Below are 16,091 nucleotides of genomic sequence, written 5' to 3' on the forward strand. Positions count from 1 at the left end.
TCTAGGCGCCAGCTTATCAAGCAGGTGCTTGGGGTGGCAACTCTGGAGGGGGTGGCACTTTCTAGGATTCGGTGGCAATTCGGCGGAGGGTCCCTCACTCCTGCTCGGAGCGAAGGACCTCCCGCTGAATTGCCGCAGATCACGATTGCGGCTTTTTTCTTTCTTTTTTTTTTTTTGGCTGCTTGGGGCGGCAAAACCCCTGGCGCCGGCCCTGGGGGTAGTAAGACTCCTCGCACCATCCCTCTCTTCCTGCCCTAGATCCTTCACGCGAAAGGCCTAGGGAATACCTGGCACTTAGTCTTTGGAGACAGTTTTAACATCAGCAAACCCAGACATGATTTTAATAATAGCAAAAAAATTTATTGTTATCAGCAAAGTATGAAAGCATCAGGGCCCATCTATATCACCATTTGCATCTAGAGCTCAGCCAGCATCAATGTATCACTAGAAACAGTCTGTATACACAACCAAACGTACGTACCTCTTTACTTTGGGGTAACAGGTGGCAGTAAACACATTTCATAAGTACAAAAACATGCTCACTAGGATGGTATGTGCTTTGGCAAAGGAAAAACAGCATGAAAAATAAAAATGAAATCAAAAGCAATTATTTCTGCACCTTCAGTTCTAGACGTCTATTGTTCACAAACCTCATCAGAAAACCTTGCGTAGAATGCACACAGATGTCACATACTAAGCTAACCAAATCCTTGGCACTCCTCGCTAGCCCAAGTTTGCAATAGTAAGTAATACAGCTGAATTGTATCTAAGACCCTTTATTGACTGGTGACAGATAAATCAGAAAGAATCAGGTTTAACTTTCAGATCCTAGGTTGGGTTTGCAGTACTAACAATGGAAAAAAAATACCTTTTAACATCTACAGTGAGCAAATTTGATCTGGAGTTAGGGCAAGACAAAAACATGAAACCTACAATGCAATTTTCACAGGTATTTTTAAAAAAGGGAACAAAATCTAGAAATGAATTAAATTTGCTCTGATTTAAATGATTCGATTCTATACTATTGAGCACTTCACTGCAGAAAAGAGTAACAGCTTTCCATTTTTTCTCCTTTAAAAAACAAAAACTAACAAGACCTTGTCAAGTATTTCCACATAAATACATTATGCAAATTGGAGTCAACCACCACCTGTAATAATAGTGAGGGAAAACAATGAGTCCCAGACACTCATGTCTAAAGGAATGTATGTAAGGGGAGTTCACATACTGGTCTCTGTCTTCCCCTGGGCCGAGCACTGGAGAGAGAGTCTTGGGCTATGTCTACCCTGTGGAGCTAGGGGCGTGATTCCCAGTTTGCACAGGCAGACTCATGCTAGCTCTCGTCCAGCTAGCACGCTAAAAATAGTCACAATTGCATGCACAGTGGTGGCACAGGCTAGCCACCCTGAGTGCACCCCCCCGCCCCAGGGTTCAGGCAGGTTTATACTCAGGGAGGCTAGCGTATGCTGCTGCTCATGCTGTCATGGCTACAGTACTATTCTGAGTGTACCAGCTCAGAGCTGGAGGGGAGCTAGCGTGAGTATGTCTGCGCAAGCTGGGAATCGCACCCCAGCTCATAATATAAACAAAGCCTCATTCTGAGCCTCTCATGCTGGATGGGCTGCCAAAAAACTCCTTCAGGTCGTGTGGAGTAGCGAAGAAACTCTTTCTCCCATCATACTAAGGAGTGACTTTTACAGGGTACCACCCACTTGGATTACTTCCCTTTCTGGTAAGCAGGCGTCTATATTTATTCCACTCGGCACTTGCACTAGGTTCTGGTCTAAGCAAACAAATATCTGCTCACCTTGGAATAGTGGTTTACATGTTTATAGTTTTTCCCAGCACAAATTCTCGTTCTTGGAATCTTGTAAAGGTTATAACTAAAGTCACAGTGTCTTTTCCTTTCTATTCAAATACCTCTTCCTCATTCTCCTTCCTGATTAGAAACTAATGTACAAAAACAGGGTGGTTTAATTCCTTTCCATGCTCTTCTTCACCTGTATGATTCTCAGATTGGGTCTCCTGTTTCTATTTCCCAAATTTTCTGTTTATCTACCAAGGAATCTACGAATCAAATATTTCTTTATTAGCTTCCTGAAGTGTTCCTGGAGCCAGGGCCCAGCAGTGCATAGCTGCACAGCACACGCATACACAGCAATATATATGCCTCTATCAATTATCTATATTGTTTATGTTTGTACTAAGTCATGTAAATAGAATGCACACATTGAATTCATGCATTATAACAGTGATAGCAATTAGCCCTTGGAATAGATTATCAAAGCATGTGATAGAGTCACTAGCACAAGTGAGAAGGTATCTTAGTAATTAAGGGCCCATTTCATTCCTTGTGTAGCTCTACTGGCTTCAGTGGAGCTACCCCAGGGATTAATTTTGGTCCTAAAATGCAGAATGTTGGGGTCTGTAGGTTCAACAAGCAGTGAAACTTCATTTGCGACTTTTATAGACTCAGAATAACAGGATAAAGAAGTTAAATGTAGTTCAGTCATCGTTAAACCAACCCTTAATTACTTCAAAGGCAAGTCTAAAAGCACCCAAAACCATTTCCCATATTATATCACTTTCAGCTTCTTCCCTGGCTCCTGCTTGTTTTACAGCATAATCTCTCTCTTTTTCTCCTAAAAGTCTCAATTTTTGTTGTTGCAAAACCATCTCCTTTTCTACTACTTCTTTGTGCCACATCTTCTCCTCCTCATCTTGATTCTGCTTTTGTGCTTCATCCCTTCTTTTTAATTCTTCCCTGAGTTGTTTTATTTGCTCCTCATAATCACGTTTTATTTTCTCTCTCTCTCTTTCCAGCTGCTCTGCATAGTATTTCTTCAGCTCCTCTGTTTTCTCTTGAAGCTTTTTCTCTGCATAGTTATACATCTCATTCGTGTAACATGTGCCTCTGTTCTCCTGCACAATCTTATCTACCATCCCCAGCAGCTCATTCACCTGGGCATCCCGTTCTTCTCCAGTTGCTCTGTTGTTGAAAGCGCAGTATCGTTTTCCAAATTTTCCTACCAGCTCACAAAGGCCTTGGGCCTCAGAGCCTTTTATGAACTCTTCTAATTCAGTATCCTCTAAATCATCTTTCCGAGTGAATAACAGGATCATGTACCTCATGGACTCAGCTCCAAAAATATCTTGTATTCGTTTGACTGCTTTTTTTTCCTCCACAGTGTACCGGCTCAGGGGCACCACTAGAACGATAGCATGGGGCCCTGGGGAGGAGGCTACAATACAGCGACTGATCTCTCGACAAGTTTCGTCCATTGGTACATGTGTGTCAAAAATGCCAGGAGTATCAACCACCATCACATTCCTCTCATTCCACATTCTCGCCCCCTTACTGCATTTTGCAGTTACAGACTTTGGTGAGAGTTTGGACTCAAACACTTTCTTGCCAAGGATGGTGTTTCCTGTTGCACTTTTCCCAGCTCCAGTTTTACCTACAAGGATGATTCTCAGTTCTGATTCCCCAGTGTAGCGGCCGACATCCCCTGGGACTGTTGGGAACATGTGGGAGATATTCATGACATTACAAAGAAAACCAGTTAGAGATGGGTAGGTTTGAGGATTTCTGCCTACACAGCTATAGACATTTGAATGTGCAGAGATTAAGACATTTGCACTTTGGATTTGAATGGCACAGTGATTTAGGGCCCGATCCAGCTCCCATTCAAGTCACTCCACATTGGGAATCTTTCCGCTGACTTCACTGAGAGTTGGACCAGGATCTTAGGGCACTAACTTCTCACCTCTGAGAGTTTAACTTTGGAATTAGTGATCATTGGTTTACTGGCCTCATCAGTGTCACAAGTGGACATTGGTCCACATCCCAGAAGACCAAGCAGTCTGGGCCAGCTCTACACTTGGGGGAGACAGGATTGGAACAGCAGTGTTCCTGGCAGGTCAGAATGTGGTGCACTGACAGTCTGGGATAGGGACAGTCTCTTTCAGAGTGGCTGCATGCACTGTCCTCGGCTCTTCAGCCTTTATACTCATGGGCAGTAACGATTATAAAAAAGTCCCCAGCTATAAAAACCCGTTTTCAAACCTCTCTTGTGTCATGAGCCCCTGCTACATGGCTGACTTTGTTCCTAGAGGATTCTTACCCTTATTTCAGATATTTGCATCAACACTCAGTGCAGATCATTAATCTCAAAGGGGAAGAAGCTCACCTACAGACAGGAAACCTTTAAATATTTATATTTATATTAATTAAGGGCAAAGTAGGGACAGGATAGAGTCCTGATTGCTATTTCCTTACCATCAGTTTGTTCTTTCCGTATCCAACTTTCCATTTTTAATTGAAATATCTGTTGAAAAATAATTTTATTTAAAACTTAGAAGAACCTTTCCACAGAAGAATGTACTACAGATATTCAGATATATGAGAAACGTCAACAACCATCTCTGAATACCTTTGTGTCAAATATGAAGTCGCTCCTCTGCCTTTAAAATGGAAAGGATTATGGCCAAAAATTAAATGCAAAAGAACAGAAATGTGAATGACACATTTTGAAGATACTTTACTATAACTGTGAAGAAAATTTGGACCTGATTTTGAATACTGGCCCCTAACTTTGCACCTGAAATTTTATAGGCATGCTTAATTGTGGCTAGGAATGGCTGGAAAATGGAATTTCCATCCTCCCAGTCCCCTCCACCCACCCCTTCCCCCCAATCCAGACTTAGAAATTTGTTTTGGCCTAATTCAGGGCAAAAGTTTTCAAATCTCAAAAACGTTGTGAAAGGAAATATTCTGAACTATTATTTCAATCTTTTGTAAATGAAATATTTGATTTCAAAAACATTGAAATAATGAATTAAACAAGTTTAAAATAACTCAGATGATAATGTAATAGAAATGTAACATGAAAGTTGGAATGACCTTACTGATATGTACACGCCTATACAACTTAACTCTACCTGCCTTGAAGCAGCAATAGCCACTGGGAATTATCAGCATGCACCCCAGCTGCATTCACTGTGTTAGGAGTAGCTGTACTGAGTGGTGGAGGGATTAATTGGAGCAGCTTGGTAGAGACGTGACTGTGATATGAGGAAATCTGGGGATTAGTGTGAGAAGCATCAAAGAGCAGTGACTGTAATATGAGGAGATCTGGCCTGAGCCCCCCAGGTGCATGACCAAAGACAAGGGGGTACATATGCACCTTGAGGGCTCCAGTGTGCATCATTTCAGCATTGGGTAGTGTAGATTGTGTCAGTTGTGTCGGTGGTGCTGCATGGAGACTGTCAACAGTGAGGTGGGATATGAGAATAGTCTGTGGGTTTAAGGACGGGTAAGTGAAAGTACAGTAGTGGGTGGAATCCAGTGAGTAACGAGGAAGGGGCAGTAAATGGGGACAAAGGGTTGTAAAATGTAACAAGTGTGGGATCGTTGGTGGGGAGCAAGCTGAGAGTTTGGATGTAGAACGGACATAGGCAGCTCTGATCAGCACAGCTCATCTAAAGACAAGTTTTGCTTTAGCAAAGAGAAGGCATTTGTCAGTGCTACAGCTGTCAAGAGCCCTAAGCCCTGAGTGAGATGCAACATTTGCAAAGACAGCAGGTGAGTAAGTGAGCTATGAGCATATTGGGTCATTGCTCAAACATGGCAGGGTTAAAGTTGTTTACGCTGTATCTTAAATCTGTATTTCCTGGTTTTCAGAGGTTTGAGATTTGCTGTACACAGCATTTTGGAAGGGTATGAGATACTTTAAAAAGGTTTTTTGTCAGTGAATTTCCTAGTTTTTTTGAAAAGGAAGAGAAATGTCAGGAGTTAGTGGCTATTCAGGCAGTTGTAGCTCTCACGTAGATTTGTAGCTGATACACTTCTGGGGCTAGCTTATAACTAAAGCACCTAGTTTTTACATACTGCTTTTCATCAGCAGATTTCAACAAACTTTAAATCATTATCCCCATTTTACAGAAGGGAAACTGACTTCTGCTAGCAGCTCACCAGCCAGTGTTTATTCTTTGCAGTTTACCAAGTCAGCCCCCCCCCATATCTACTAGGCCACATTGTTGCTATGTGATTGCTCAGTGCTTCTCCCCATACATTTGGTTATAGTCAAATGGGGATAATGGTCGTGCTTTGAAATGTTTGGCATCTGCAAATATTAATAGGGCCAGTGAGAGAAAATTCAGACACGGTCTCTGTCCTCAATCCTGACACTTTTGTTCTATGATGGTTACAGTAACTTTACGTGAATGAGAGAGACTTGTCTATGTCTCTCCATCTCCACCCCCTCCCACAACAAGAACTCCTCCATCACCACCATCAACATTTTCAGCTCAGCCTCCTCTTCCCAGCCCATTACTTAGCACTGTACAAGCCATTAGGATGTAAAAAGTTGTTCCATGCTCTCATTCCCTCTGCTGTTGCGCACACACACATTCATAACAATGAAGAGGACAAGCCACTGATACAGAGCGATCTGGATCACTTGGTAAGCTGAGTGCAAGCAAACAACATGCACTTTAATATAGCCAAATAGAAATGTATTCATCTGGGAACCAAGAAGGAAGGCCAGGTTTACAGGCTGGGGGAATTCTATCCTGGGAAGCAGTGACTTTGAAAAGACTTGGGGGTGTTGGTGGATAATTAACGGAACATGAGCTCCCAGCATGATACTGTGGCCAAAAGGGGTAATGCGATGCTAGGATGCATAAACAGGGGAATCTCAAGTAGGAGTAGAGAGGTTGTTTTATCTCTGTATTTGGCACTGGTGCAACAACTGCTGGAATACGGTGTCCATTTATGTTGTCCACAGTTTAAGAAGGATTTTGATAAATTGGGGAGGATTCAGAGAAGAGCCATGAGAATGATTAAAGGATTTGAAAACATGCCCTGTAGTGGTAGAATCAAGGAGCTCCATCAATTTAGCTTAACGCAGAGAAGATTAAGGGACAACTTAATAACAGTCTATAAATACTTACACGGGGAACAAATATTTAATAATAGACTCTTCAATCTAACAGAGAAAGGTGTAAAATGACCAATGCCTGAAAGTTGAAGCTAGACAAATTCAGACTGGAAATAAGGTATGAATTTTTAACAGTGAGAGTAACTGATTATAGATACAATTTGCTAAATGTGGTGTTGAGATCTCCATCACTAGCAATCTTGAAATCAGGATTGGGTGTTTTTATAAGACATGCTCTAGTTCACCCAGGAATTATTTGGGGGAAGTTCAAAGTCCTATGTAATATGGAAGGTCAGATTAAATGATCGTAATGTTTCCTTCTTCATCTTAGACTCTGTGAGTACATATGGTTCACTGGTCTAGATAATACTTGGTCCTGCCACGAATGCAGGGGACGGGATTAGATGACCTCTTGATATCTTACAAGTCTATGATAAACAGGACTCTCATACCAATGGGGAGATAGGTCCATGACCACCAATGTTCTCCTCCAGAGAAAAAGACCTGTGATGCTTCAGTCCATATTTAAAAGGAAGCGAAGGAAATCCCTATACAAAAAACGTAATTAAGGTGAAGTTAAGCCTGAGAGCACACGTGAGTGGTCTGATTATTTCACACTTTTCAGTAATATTGGAATTGGGGGGGGAGGTATATAAAATTCATAGCTCCTTTCCTTCATTTTGGCTGTATTGGAAAGAGACACACGGAAAGAGTCTATAATTGGTTTTTACTTCTGTTCATGTTTCAGGGCCTGCAGTATTTCCAGTTCCCTAGTCTTCCTCTGACACAGACAAAGGACTACACAAAGAGGTAGGTTTTAGGCAGTTTGGGGAGATTTCCCCATGCCTAGAGGGCAGCATGGGAAAAGGCACAGGGTGCTTGTGGGAGAAGCAGACACACATGCAGTCAAGGCTGCCACCAGTAGCAGAGTGAAAATGGAGTTCAACAAACTAGTAGTTTATAAGTAGGATGGTTTTAAATTGTTTTGAGAATTAAGGGCAATGAATTTGTGTTTGCTGCACTGAGTGGTGAGTGAGCCAGTGGAGAGATGAAAAGTGTTAAGAGTGATGAGATAGAAAGATTATCTTAACAACAGTGTTTTGAGTGAACTTCATAAGACCATAAGAATGGCCGTACTGGGTCATATCAAAGGTCCATCCAGCCCAGTATCCTGTCTTCCAACAGTGGCCAATGCTGGGTGCCCCAGAGTGAATGAATCTAAGAGGTAATGATCAAGTGATCTCTCTCCTGCCATCGATCTCCACCCTCTGACAAACAGAGGCTAGGGACACCATTCCTTACCCATCCTGGCTAATAGCCATTCATGGACTTAACCTCCATGAATTTAACTTCATGGGGCAATGCAGCAGAATTCAAGGCCAGGAAAGAGGTGACTACAGTAGTCAATACATGAGATGATGAAGTCTTGAACAAATGCCTTACAAGTTTGGACAAACAGAAGAGGCTGAATTTTTGAAATATTATATAGGTAGAAACATCAGATTTGGATATGGCCAGAATGTGTGGATCCAGAGCAGGGGTTTTCAGACTTTTTTTCATTTGTGGACACCTAAAAAAAATTTCAAATGGAGGAGCAGACCCCTTTTGAAATCTTAGTCATAGTCTGCAGATAACTGGGGGTCCATGGACCACAGATTGAAAACCACTGGTCTAGAGAGAGGGCAGGGTCAAAGATGACATCCAGACCATGGGCCTGAGCAATTGAGGGAATGGTGGTGTTATCCGTGGTGACTGAGGAAACTGGGGAGATGAGGATGCTTGAGACATGGAGGAAGCTCAAACATTCAGTTTTGGCCATGTTGAGCTGGCCATACACAAAGAGATGTCAGAAAGATGTGATGAGATGCAGGATTGGAGGGAGGGTCACAGGTGTTCATCTGAGAAATTGATTTGTGACTCATCTGCATAACTACAGATTCTAAGCCATGTCTGTGCATAGGCAGGAGTGGAGAGTGAATCACAGATGGCAAATAGGTGGTTGGGATGCCAGGTTGTTGAATAACTGGGATGGAGAAGTAGAGTGTTTCAGCTAGGAAGATAGCAGGAGTGAATGAGGAGAAAACCCATTTGCAGTGAGGGAAGTTGGCCTGGTCAGTTTCCACCAGAGCTGCTCTGCAGCGTGAGAGCAGGAGCAGAGGAAGTGGATGTGAGGGGTGAGCAAGGACTTGGGGTTGGCAGGTCAGATCTTGCAATCTGGGACAAAAGAGTCAAGTGTGGAGGAGAGTGAAGTATGGAGAGAGCCAGCAACCCTATCAATGGGTGAAAGGGAGGAGGATGCAGGAAGGAGGGGGCTGAGAAACCATTGACACTGATGGACTGGAAGTCATGGAAGGACTGGGTGGTGATGCTTGAGGGCGAGAGGAAGATGGGTAATACTGAAACAGATGAAAAGGTGGCGAGAATGGGGGAATTCAATGAGGGAAAAATCAGACACAGTGCAGTGCTTGGTGAAGACCAAGTCAAGTAAATGGCTGTTTTGATGAGTGGTAGAGTTGAATGAGAATTGCAGGCAGTGGTGGATTAGCCACTAGGCCAATGGGGCCTGAAAGGGGTGGGAGGGCCTAGGGCCCCCACTTGCTCTGGCCCGGGGCCCCACAAAAGCGTAATCCACCACTGGTTGCAGGCTGAACAAGGAATTGAGAGCTTAGAGATGGGCAGCTTAAGCATGGGGTGGGTCATCAGCATGGACGCTATGGTCACTAAGGATGAGTGTGACAGACTGTGTTGATAGGAAGATGTTTTATGTGGAGCCATACCTGTGTATGCCCTTGTGCCGAGGAGGGCACAAAACCCCCAAGGTCTCTGCCGATCTGTCCTGGGGGAAAATTCCTTCCTGACCCCATGTATGCCCATCAGTTAGACTCTGACACCTGGGAGAGAGAGAATGCTTGGTGCCACCTCAGAACCCTGGCCCATCCTGTTGAGTGACCCATCTCTAGCTGTGGCCATTCTGATGCTACAGACATAAACCGGAACGGACCCGCAGGGCTGCTGAGCCCTGCCCCCCACTATCACAAGCTGCCCCAACACACAACCCCACTCATAAATTTGTCCTGCTCTCTCTTAAAACTAATTATATGCCTCCACAACTCCATTGGGAGGTTGTTCTGGGAGCTCACTTTATACCCATCTGTTCTTGTGCCAACATTGTCCTTACCTTAACCAACTCTTCCCCCTCCCTGGTGTTTACTCCCTGATGTATTTATAGAGAGTAGTTAGAACCCCACTCAGCCTTCTTTTTTCTACGCTAAACAAGCCAAGCTCTTCCAGTCTCCTCTCATAAGCTAGTTCTCCATTCCCCTGATCCGCCTAGCAGCCCTTCTCTGAGCCACTTCCAGACTGAATTTATCTTTCTTGAACACGGGTGACCAGAATTGTACCCAGTATCCCAAATGGGGTTTCACCAGGAGCTTGTACAATGGTATTGATACTTCTCCATCTCCACTGGAAATGGCTCACCTATTCACAGCCACATCACAACGGTGGTTCATTGTCATTCTGTGATTGACCCACACAGCCAGGTCTCTCTCCTCCATCACTTCCAGCTGATAAGCCCCCAGCTTATAGCACCTACGAGCCCCAGTCCTGGCCCAGGTCCCTGCTGTGCTTGGTGCTATAGAAACAGAACAGAAAGAGTCTCTGCCCCAAAGAGCTGACAGTCTAAGTATGAGACAAGAGACAATAGGTGGATACAGACAGATGAACGAGGCAGGGTGAGGAACCAACGAGATAATATTGTCTAAATAGACAGTACAGACAGAGGGTGAGGGAAGGGGCCTTACACACCAGCAGAATGAACAAAGAGCATGTTTTCCTTGGGCGGGTTAATCGAGGAGGGGGGCAGCTAAGTGTGAAGGGAAGGGGTGAAGGGGGGAGGGCAGGAGAGGAAAGAGTAGAAGGGGCAGGTGTGAAGCCGAGGTGAAGAGACCATGAGGAAGGAAGGGGAGGGCTGAAGCAAAACAGTCACTCTGCAAAGGGCAGAGCAAGTAGGAGAAATATTTGTAGGAGGGAACGTCCAGAGGTCCCTGCTTCGGATGCTCCTGTTCCTATCAGCTGGAGTCTCTGGCTAGCAACTCTCTTCTGTATTCCCCAAGGCCACGTGGCAAAGGGAAGGGGAGACACCACCTGGATACAAGTGCCCCTCTACCCCAGAGGGAGGGGTATCGCCTCTGCACACATCTGAGTTCAGGGGAGTGCTGGGGGCAGGGGTGGTCTCAGCTGAGCACCATTTTATTCCCTCCCCTCTGAGGGCAGGAGCCCATTTACATGGTATCACAAAACCTAACCATTCAAAAATCCTGAGTAAGACAGAAAACCCACAAAATTGGCTTAAGAATCTCAGGATTTTTACAACTAATACGTTTGGGGTTATTTTTAGTTGCCTTCTGGTTTTTGGGCCTTTAGAGTACGATCTCCTCACATTTTCAAGCTTCTCTCTCCAACTATGAGAGCTAGAAACTTAATAAGAAACTGAGAGTCAGATGTAGTCACACGACTCCATGAAGTCATGATAAAATCATAAAAGTTGTAAACGCTGCTTAAAATTCAATGTTCAGCCTGAAACAAACAGAAACAGTAAATAAATAAGGATACAGGCAAGAAAACAATATAGCACTTTGTAAAGTCTCATGAAATTTAAGCCAACATCAGAAGTTTAGGGGGTCCGGCTTGTGATTTTTGAACTCCTTAGTCTTGGCTATATTGACTCTCTACTCACACCCCATTGCTCCTTCTACCTGGAGAGGAAAGGGATGGCAAGCCGGGAAGTTGAGACTTGCTACTGCTCAGCATAGAGGACTCTGTCTGGCCCATAGGCTATGTCCACACTCGCAGCAGTGGGTAGCACACAGACACTGCATGCCCAGCTAGCATGGGTGTGACTAGTAGTGTAGATGGTGAGGTGCGCCTTAGACAGGGAGAGTGCCCTACGAGCCCACACCCCAGTGTCTACACCATACAGCGCTTGCCCTGCCTACACTGCTCTTTTTAGCACTGCCTCCCCACTGCCATACACTATCCCCACCACAGAGAAAGGCTCTGGCATTAGGGAATGGCTGTGGCAGGGGGAGGCAGCAGGAAAAGTTTCCAGCAGCAGGGAGCTACCAGAGCTTTTCCCCACTGCCTCCCTGCCGCTGGAGCCCTTCCCTGCAGCGTGTAACTACACACCTCAGTGAGAAGTGTGGACACGGCCTGCTTGTCACTGCGGGGTGTAGCTACATGTGTAGTGCTGTATTTTACATGCTACAGTAAGTGTAGACACAGCCTTTGTCTTTGCTCACACTCGTATCGGAGAGCAGCAAATGAGCAGAACCTGCGTGTATGGGTATTTGAATGCAGAGTACGTACATTTGATTTGACCGGAGGTGGGGCCAACCCATGTGTGCAGAGCGCAGTGGATTAGCAGTCCATTACCTCAGCACTCAGCCACCCAAGGGAAGACACTATGCGCAGCATGTACTATGTTATTATAGTAGCACTCTCCTGGAGCACCCCTGTTCCCCAGAACAGTACAGTCCTTTTATTCCACCTCCTCAGTGACTGAGGACCATCATTCTTGAACCAGAAAGGCCCTCGTGCTCCTTTGAAAATCCCTCCTGTAATATGCAGAAGCCTCCACCTAGTGGCTGGGTGAACAAATAGACACACAGCCCTATGCCTGCTCGGGTATTAATACCTCTCATTCTCTAAAGGAGTCAAGGACTAGCTGGTTGCAAGAAGAAACTAAGGCTTTAGTCAAGAAAAGAATAGCATGAAGTTAACAGAAGAGGGATAGGCAGGAACCAGGGATAAAAGAAAAAGGCAGAGGAATGAGAGGGAACGCTATGCAAATGAATAACTGACTCCACAACATTAATCAAACCCTCCCTCCTGCAAATATTCATGCCTCCATACAAACACTTAAGTGCAAGCAGAACCCCACAAGAAAAACGCAAAAGAGACAGGCACCACACCCAAGTCTACCCCCAAATCTGAGATGGTCAGCGTGTGCAGTGAAGCTCTCAGAGCTGACCAGAGATTCAAGTTTGCAGTTAGTGCTCAAATATCTGTAGCAGGCATGACGGGCATGTGTGTTCTTGGTGCCCATCCTCGTCTTCATATTAACATTCCCCTATCTGGGTGTGTGGCTTAACCCAGTCCCCCCAGTCAAGTCATTCCTCACTCCAAACCCTCTCCTAGCTAAAGTGTTGTGTAATAGGAGACTCTGTTGTGTCATAAAGAAGGTGCTTATGTTGCTGAAACCTTGGCCATCCTTCAGCTTCCCGTCCCTGGCAGGAGTGCTCCCCCTCCACCTGGCTGAGCTCCCTTAGTGTTTGTTATTTTCCAAGGGCTCACTCCGGCCAGTAGCACAGAGTCGCTTGGTGGCCAGGAGGCAACATTCTTGTTACTGCTAGAGTGGATTCCCTTAAACTACCCGTCCTGCTCAACAGCCTTTTACATGCATATCTTTGTGCAACACACCAAACCTCTGCTGCATCCAGCCCATTATTGGAGGAGTGGTGAAGAGCAGTGAGGAGAGAAATAATACAAAGAGATCCAGAGAGATTCTAACAGAAAATGAGAAATGAGATTCATCTTGAGAAAAGCAGTTAATGCATCTGTGGAAAATAATCCAAACTACAGACTGAGTGGAAGGGAGAAAATTGGGAAGCATTCTACTAAAAGAAAGGTAGGGGTGGGAACTACAGGGGGGAGAAAGACCAGGTTTTGGGGGGGAGCTATACCTGGAACCAGTTAGAGCGAATGGCCCAGGATAGAGGACTCTGGAGATCTACGGTTGGCGGCCCATACCCCAATTGGGGTGACGGGCATGAGTGAGTGATACAAAGGCATCACATAAGAGAACAAGGAAAAACAGCCCTAATATATGGCTCTGTTGATACTGCACCATCAATATTGCATTTAATTCTGGGCACCACCTTGCCAAAGAGCTATGGACAAAATGAAGAGAGTGCACACAAGCGCCAAAATTATCCGAGGGCTGAAGTGATTCGGGAAGATTAAGAGAGCTACATATGTATGGCTAACCTACATCACAGCTAAGGGCAGAAAATAACTGTCTAGCACTATCTAAGTGTTTTAACACCAAGAACGGAGAAACATTATTTATGGTGGTACAAGGGGGCAGGGCGGCTTTAGGTATTTTGCCACCCCAAGCACGGCAGGCAGGCTGCCTTCGGCAGCTTGCCTATGGGAGGTCCCCAGTCTCATGGATTCAGCAGCAGCCTGCGGGAGGTCCGCCAAAGCCATGGGACCAGCGGACCCTCCGCAGACATGCCGCCAAAGGCAACCTGCCTGCCGCCCTCGCGACGACCAGCAGAGTGCCCCCCGTGGCTTGCTGCCCCAGGCATGCGCTTGGTGTGCTGGTGCCTGGAGCTGCCCCTGCAAAGGGGTATAACAGGAGTAACAGAATAAAGCTACACCAAGAGAAAACTTAGGTTGGACATGATGAAAAATTTCCTGAGCGTGAGATGTATTTTACTAGACTGCAAATTATTCTCCTCAAGGGAAGAGATGGGAACCCTGCCACTTGGGACATTTAAAACTAGACTGAAAAACTTCCTTGAAATGTCCTTTCTGGAACAACTCTGCATTCATAGGGAGATAGAGTGGGTGATCCACGAGGCCTTTTCCATCTCTAACTTCTATGACTTTACAGCTAGAGGGGTTTAGATCACCCTGAAGCATGCCTGAACACTGGACACCTGCAGACTCTGAGGGCCAGGATGTTTCCTGTCTTTATGTGAGGGTTACTAGCATATGGTCTGATATAACACACACATGCAATCCCACGTTAGCTGTAGTTTCAATCAGGTTATGAGACATTACAATCTAATCTGGTCTAGAAAAGATTTTGAAACCTGATATAGAAAAGCTGCCATCTCCCTGCCTATCACTGGGCCTGCAGGCATGGTAGAGGTACCTTCTCTGCTGGCTAAACATATAGAGAAATATCAGCCTGTTACTTGGGTTTTCTCCCTCAGACTCCAGCATCTTCACAAATCTTTTTCCTTTAAACATATCACAGGAGTTTAAAATAAATTCGCCCGCCCCCATACACATATACACACCTGTGTGCTGCTTTCTCCAACTGAGGAACAACAGTGTCTCTTCCTGCAGATCTGGTCAACTTCTCCACTGTTCTTCCAAGCTGCACCTGCTGCTGTTTCACTGGGGAAGATGATGTTCTCTTCTGGTGTCTGTCTGCTGAATAAGCTGTCAAAGAAAAAGTTCAGTTTCACTATGAGTGTGTGCTGGGGGTGGGGAGAAAGGAGGAGGGGTTAGCAATCAGCCAATTGCCTTTGCCAGAAAGCCTCTCAGAGAGTTTTACAGACACTGAGCGATGATCCCCTTTTTCAGAGAGGAAGAAAACATCCCATAGGTTTCAAAAAACGATCCCACTATTCAATCGAGTCCTCAGTCCCACTGTCAGTGGATAGATCAGGGAAATCATTATTTTTATCAAGATCATCCATCTTCTTTAGTCCAGCAGCTCCAAACCACTGACCCACTTCTCAGTACCACTGTTTCTGGCACTTAGTACTCCAGGTTCTCCTCACCCAATGCCTGACCTTAAGGGTGGACCTCTGTGTTTAGTCCCAGGGCACCCCCACTGTCACTTGCTATTCCAGGCTATGTGCTCTAACCTGCCAGAGAGCTCAGGTTTCTCCAGACTCGAGCACCCTGATCTTGAGCAGCCAAATCTCGACAGCAGATTGGAGCACAAACATGAGACTGAAAGGCAGTTGGCACAGGCTAGGACAGCCATATAACATGGAAAGCATTCGGCTTCAGCTGCCAGTCATTGAATCTCATTCTGCCTTTGTCTACTAGATCAAAGGTCCATCTGCTATCAGAAATCATCTCCCCAGGAAAGTACTCACACACCCCAATAAAGCTGCCTCAGCCATCCCTCTGCTAAACTCAACAGATTGAGTCCCCTCAGTCATTCCCTCTAAGGCAGGCTTTCCAAACTTGAATCATGGCTGTAGCTCTTTTCTGAACGGTTTCCAGTTTTACAAGTGTGGATACCATAATGGGGGACAGTCTCCATGAATGGTCTCACTAATTTTGTGTACAGAGGTAATGCAGCCTCCCCAATCCTTCTTGATAATGCTTTGTGAATACGTC

At 45.2% G+C, this 16,091-nt stretch overlaps 1 protein-coding gene across 1 annotated transcript; it reads right to left on the bottom strand.

The window, feature by feature from the left end:
- Positions 1 to 341: 341 nt before the first annotated feature.
- LOC116826131 (GTPase IMAP family member 4-like) lies at positions 342 to 15,139 on the bottom strand. Its single transcript, XM_032782661.2, has 3 exons — positions 15,032 to 15,139; positions 4,280 to 4,328; positions 342 to 3,515 (listed from the first exon to the last, which is right to left on the bottom strand). Exons 2-3 carry the CDS (start codon positions 4,311 to 4,313, stop codon positions 2,506 to 2,508), a joined length of 1,044 nt encoding a protein of 347 aa, XP_032638552.1. The 5' UTR covers positions 4,314 to 4,328; positions 15,032 to 15,139; the 3' UTR covers positions 342 to 2,505.
- Between the last annotated feature and the right edge of the window lie 952 nt (positions 15,140 to 16,091).

This window comes from Chelonoidis abingdonii, chromosome 3 (assembly GCF_003597395.2).
Source record: "Chelonoidis abingdonii isolate Lonesome George chromosome 3, CheloAbing_2.0, whole genome shotgun sequence".
NCBI classification, from domain to species: domain Eukaryota; kingdom Metazoa; phylum Chordata; order Testudines; family Testudinidae; genus Chelonoidis; species Chelonoidis abingdonii.

Coding starts and splice junctions, on each gene's coding strand:
- LOC116826131 (XM_032782661.2), bottom strand. CDS start 4,313: ATGGAAAGTTGGATACGGAAAGAACAAACTGATG. Junction 3,516..4,279: donor ACGGAAAGAACAAACTGATG/GTAAGGAAATAG, acceptor TGTTCCCAACAG/TCCCAGGGGATGTCGGCCGC.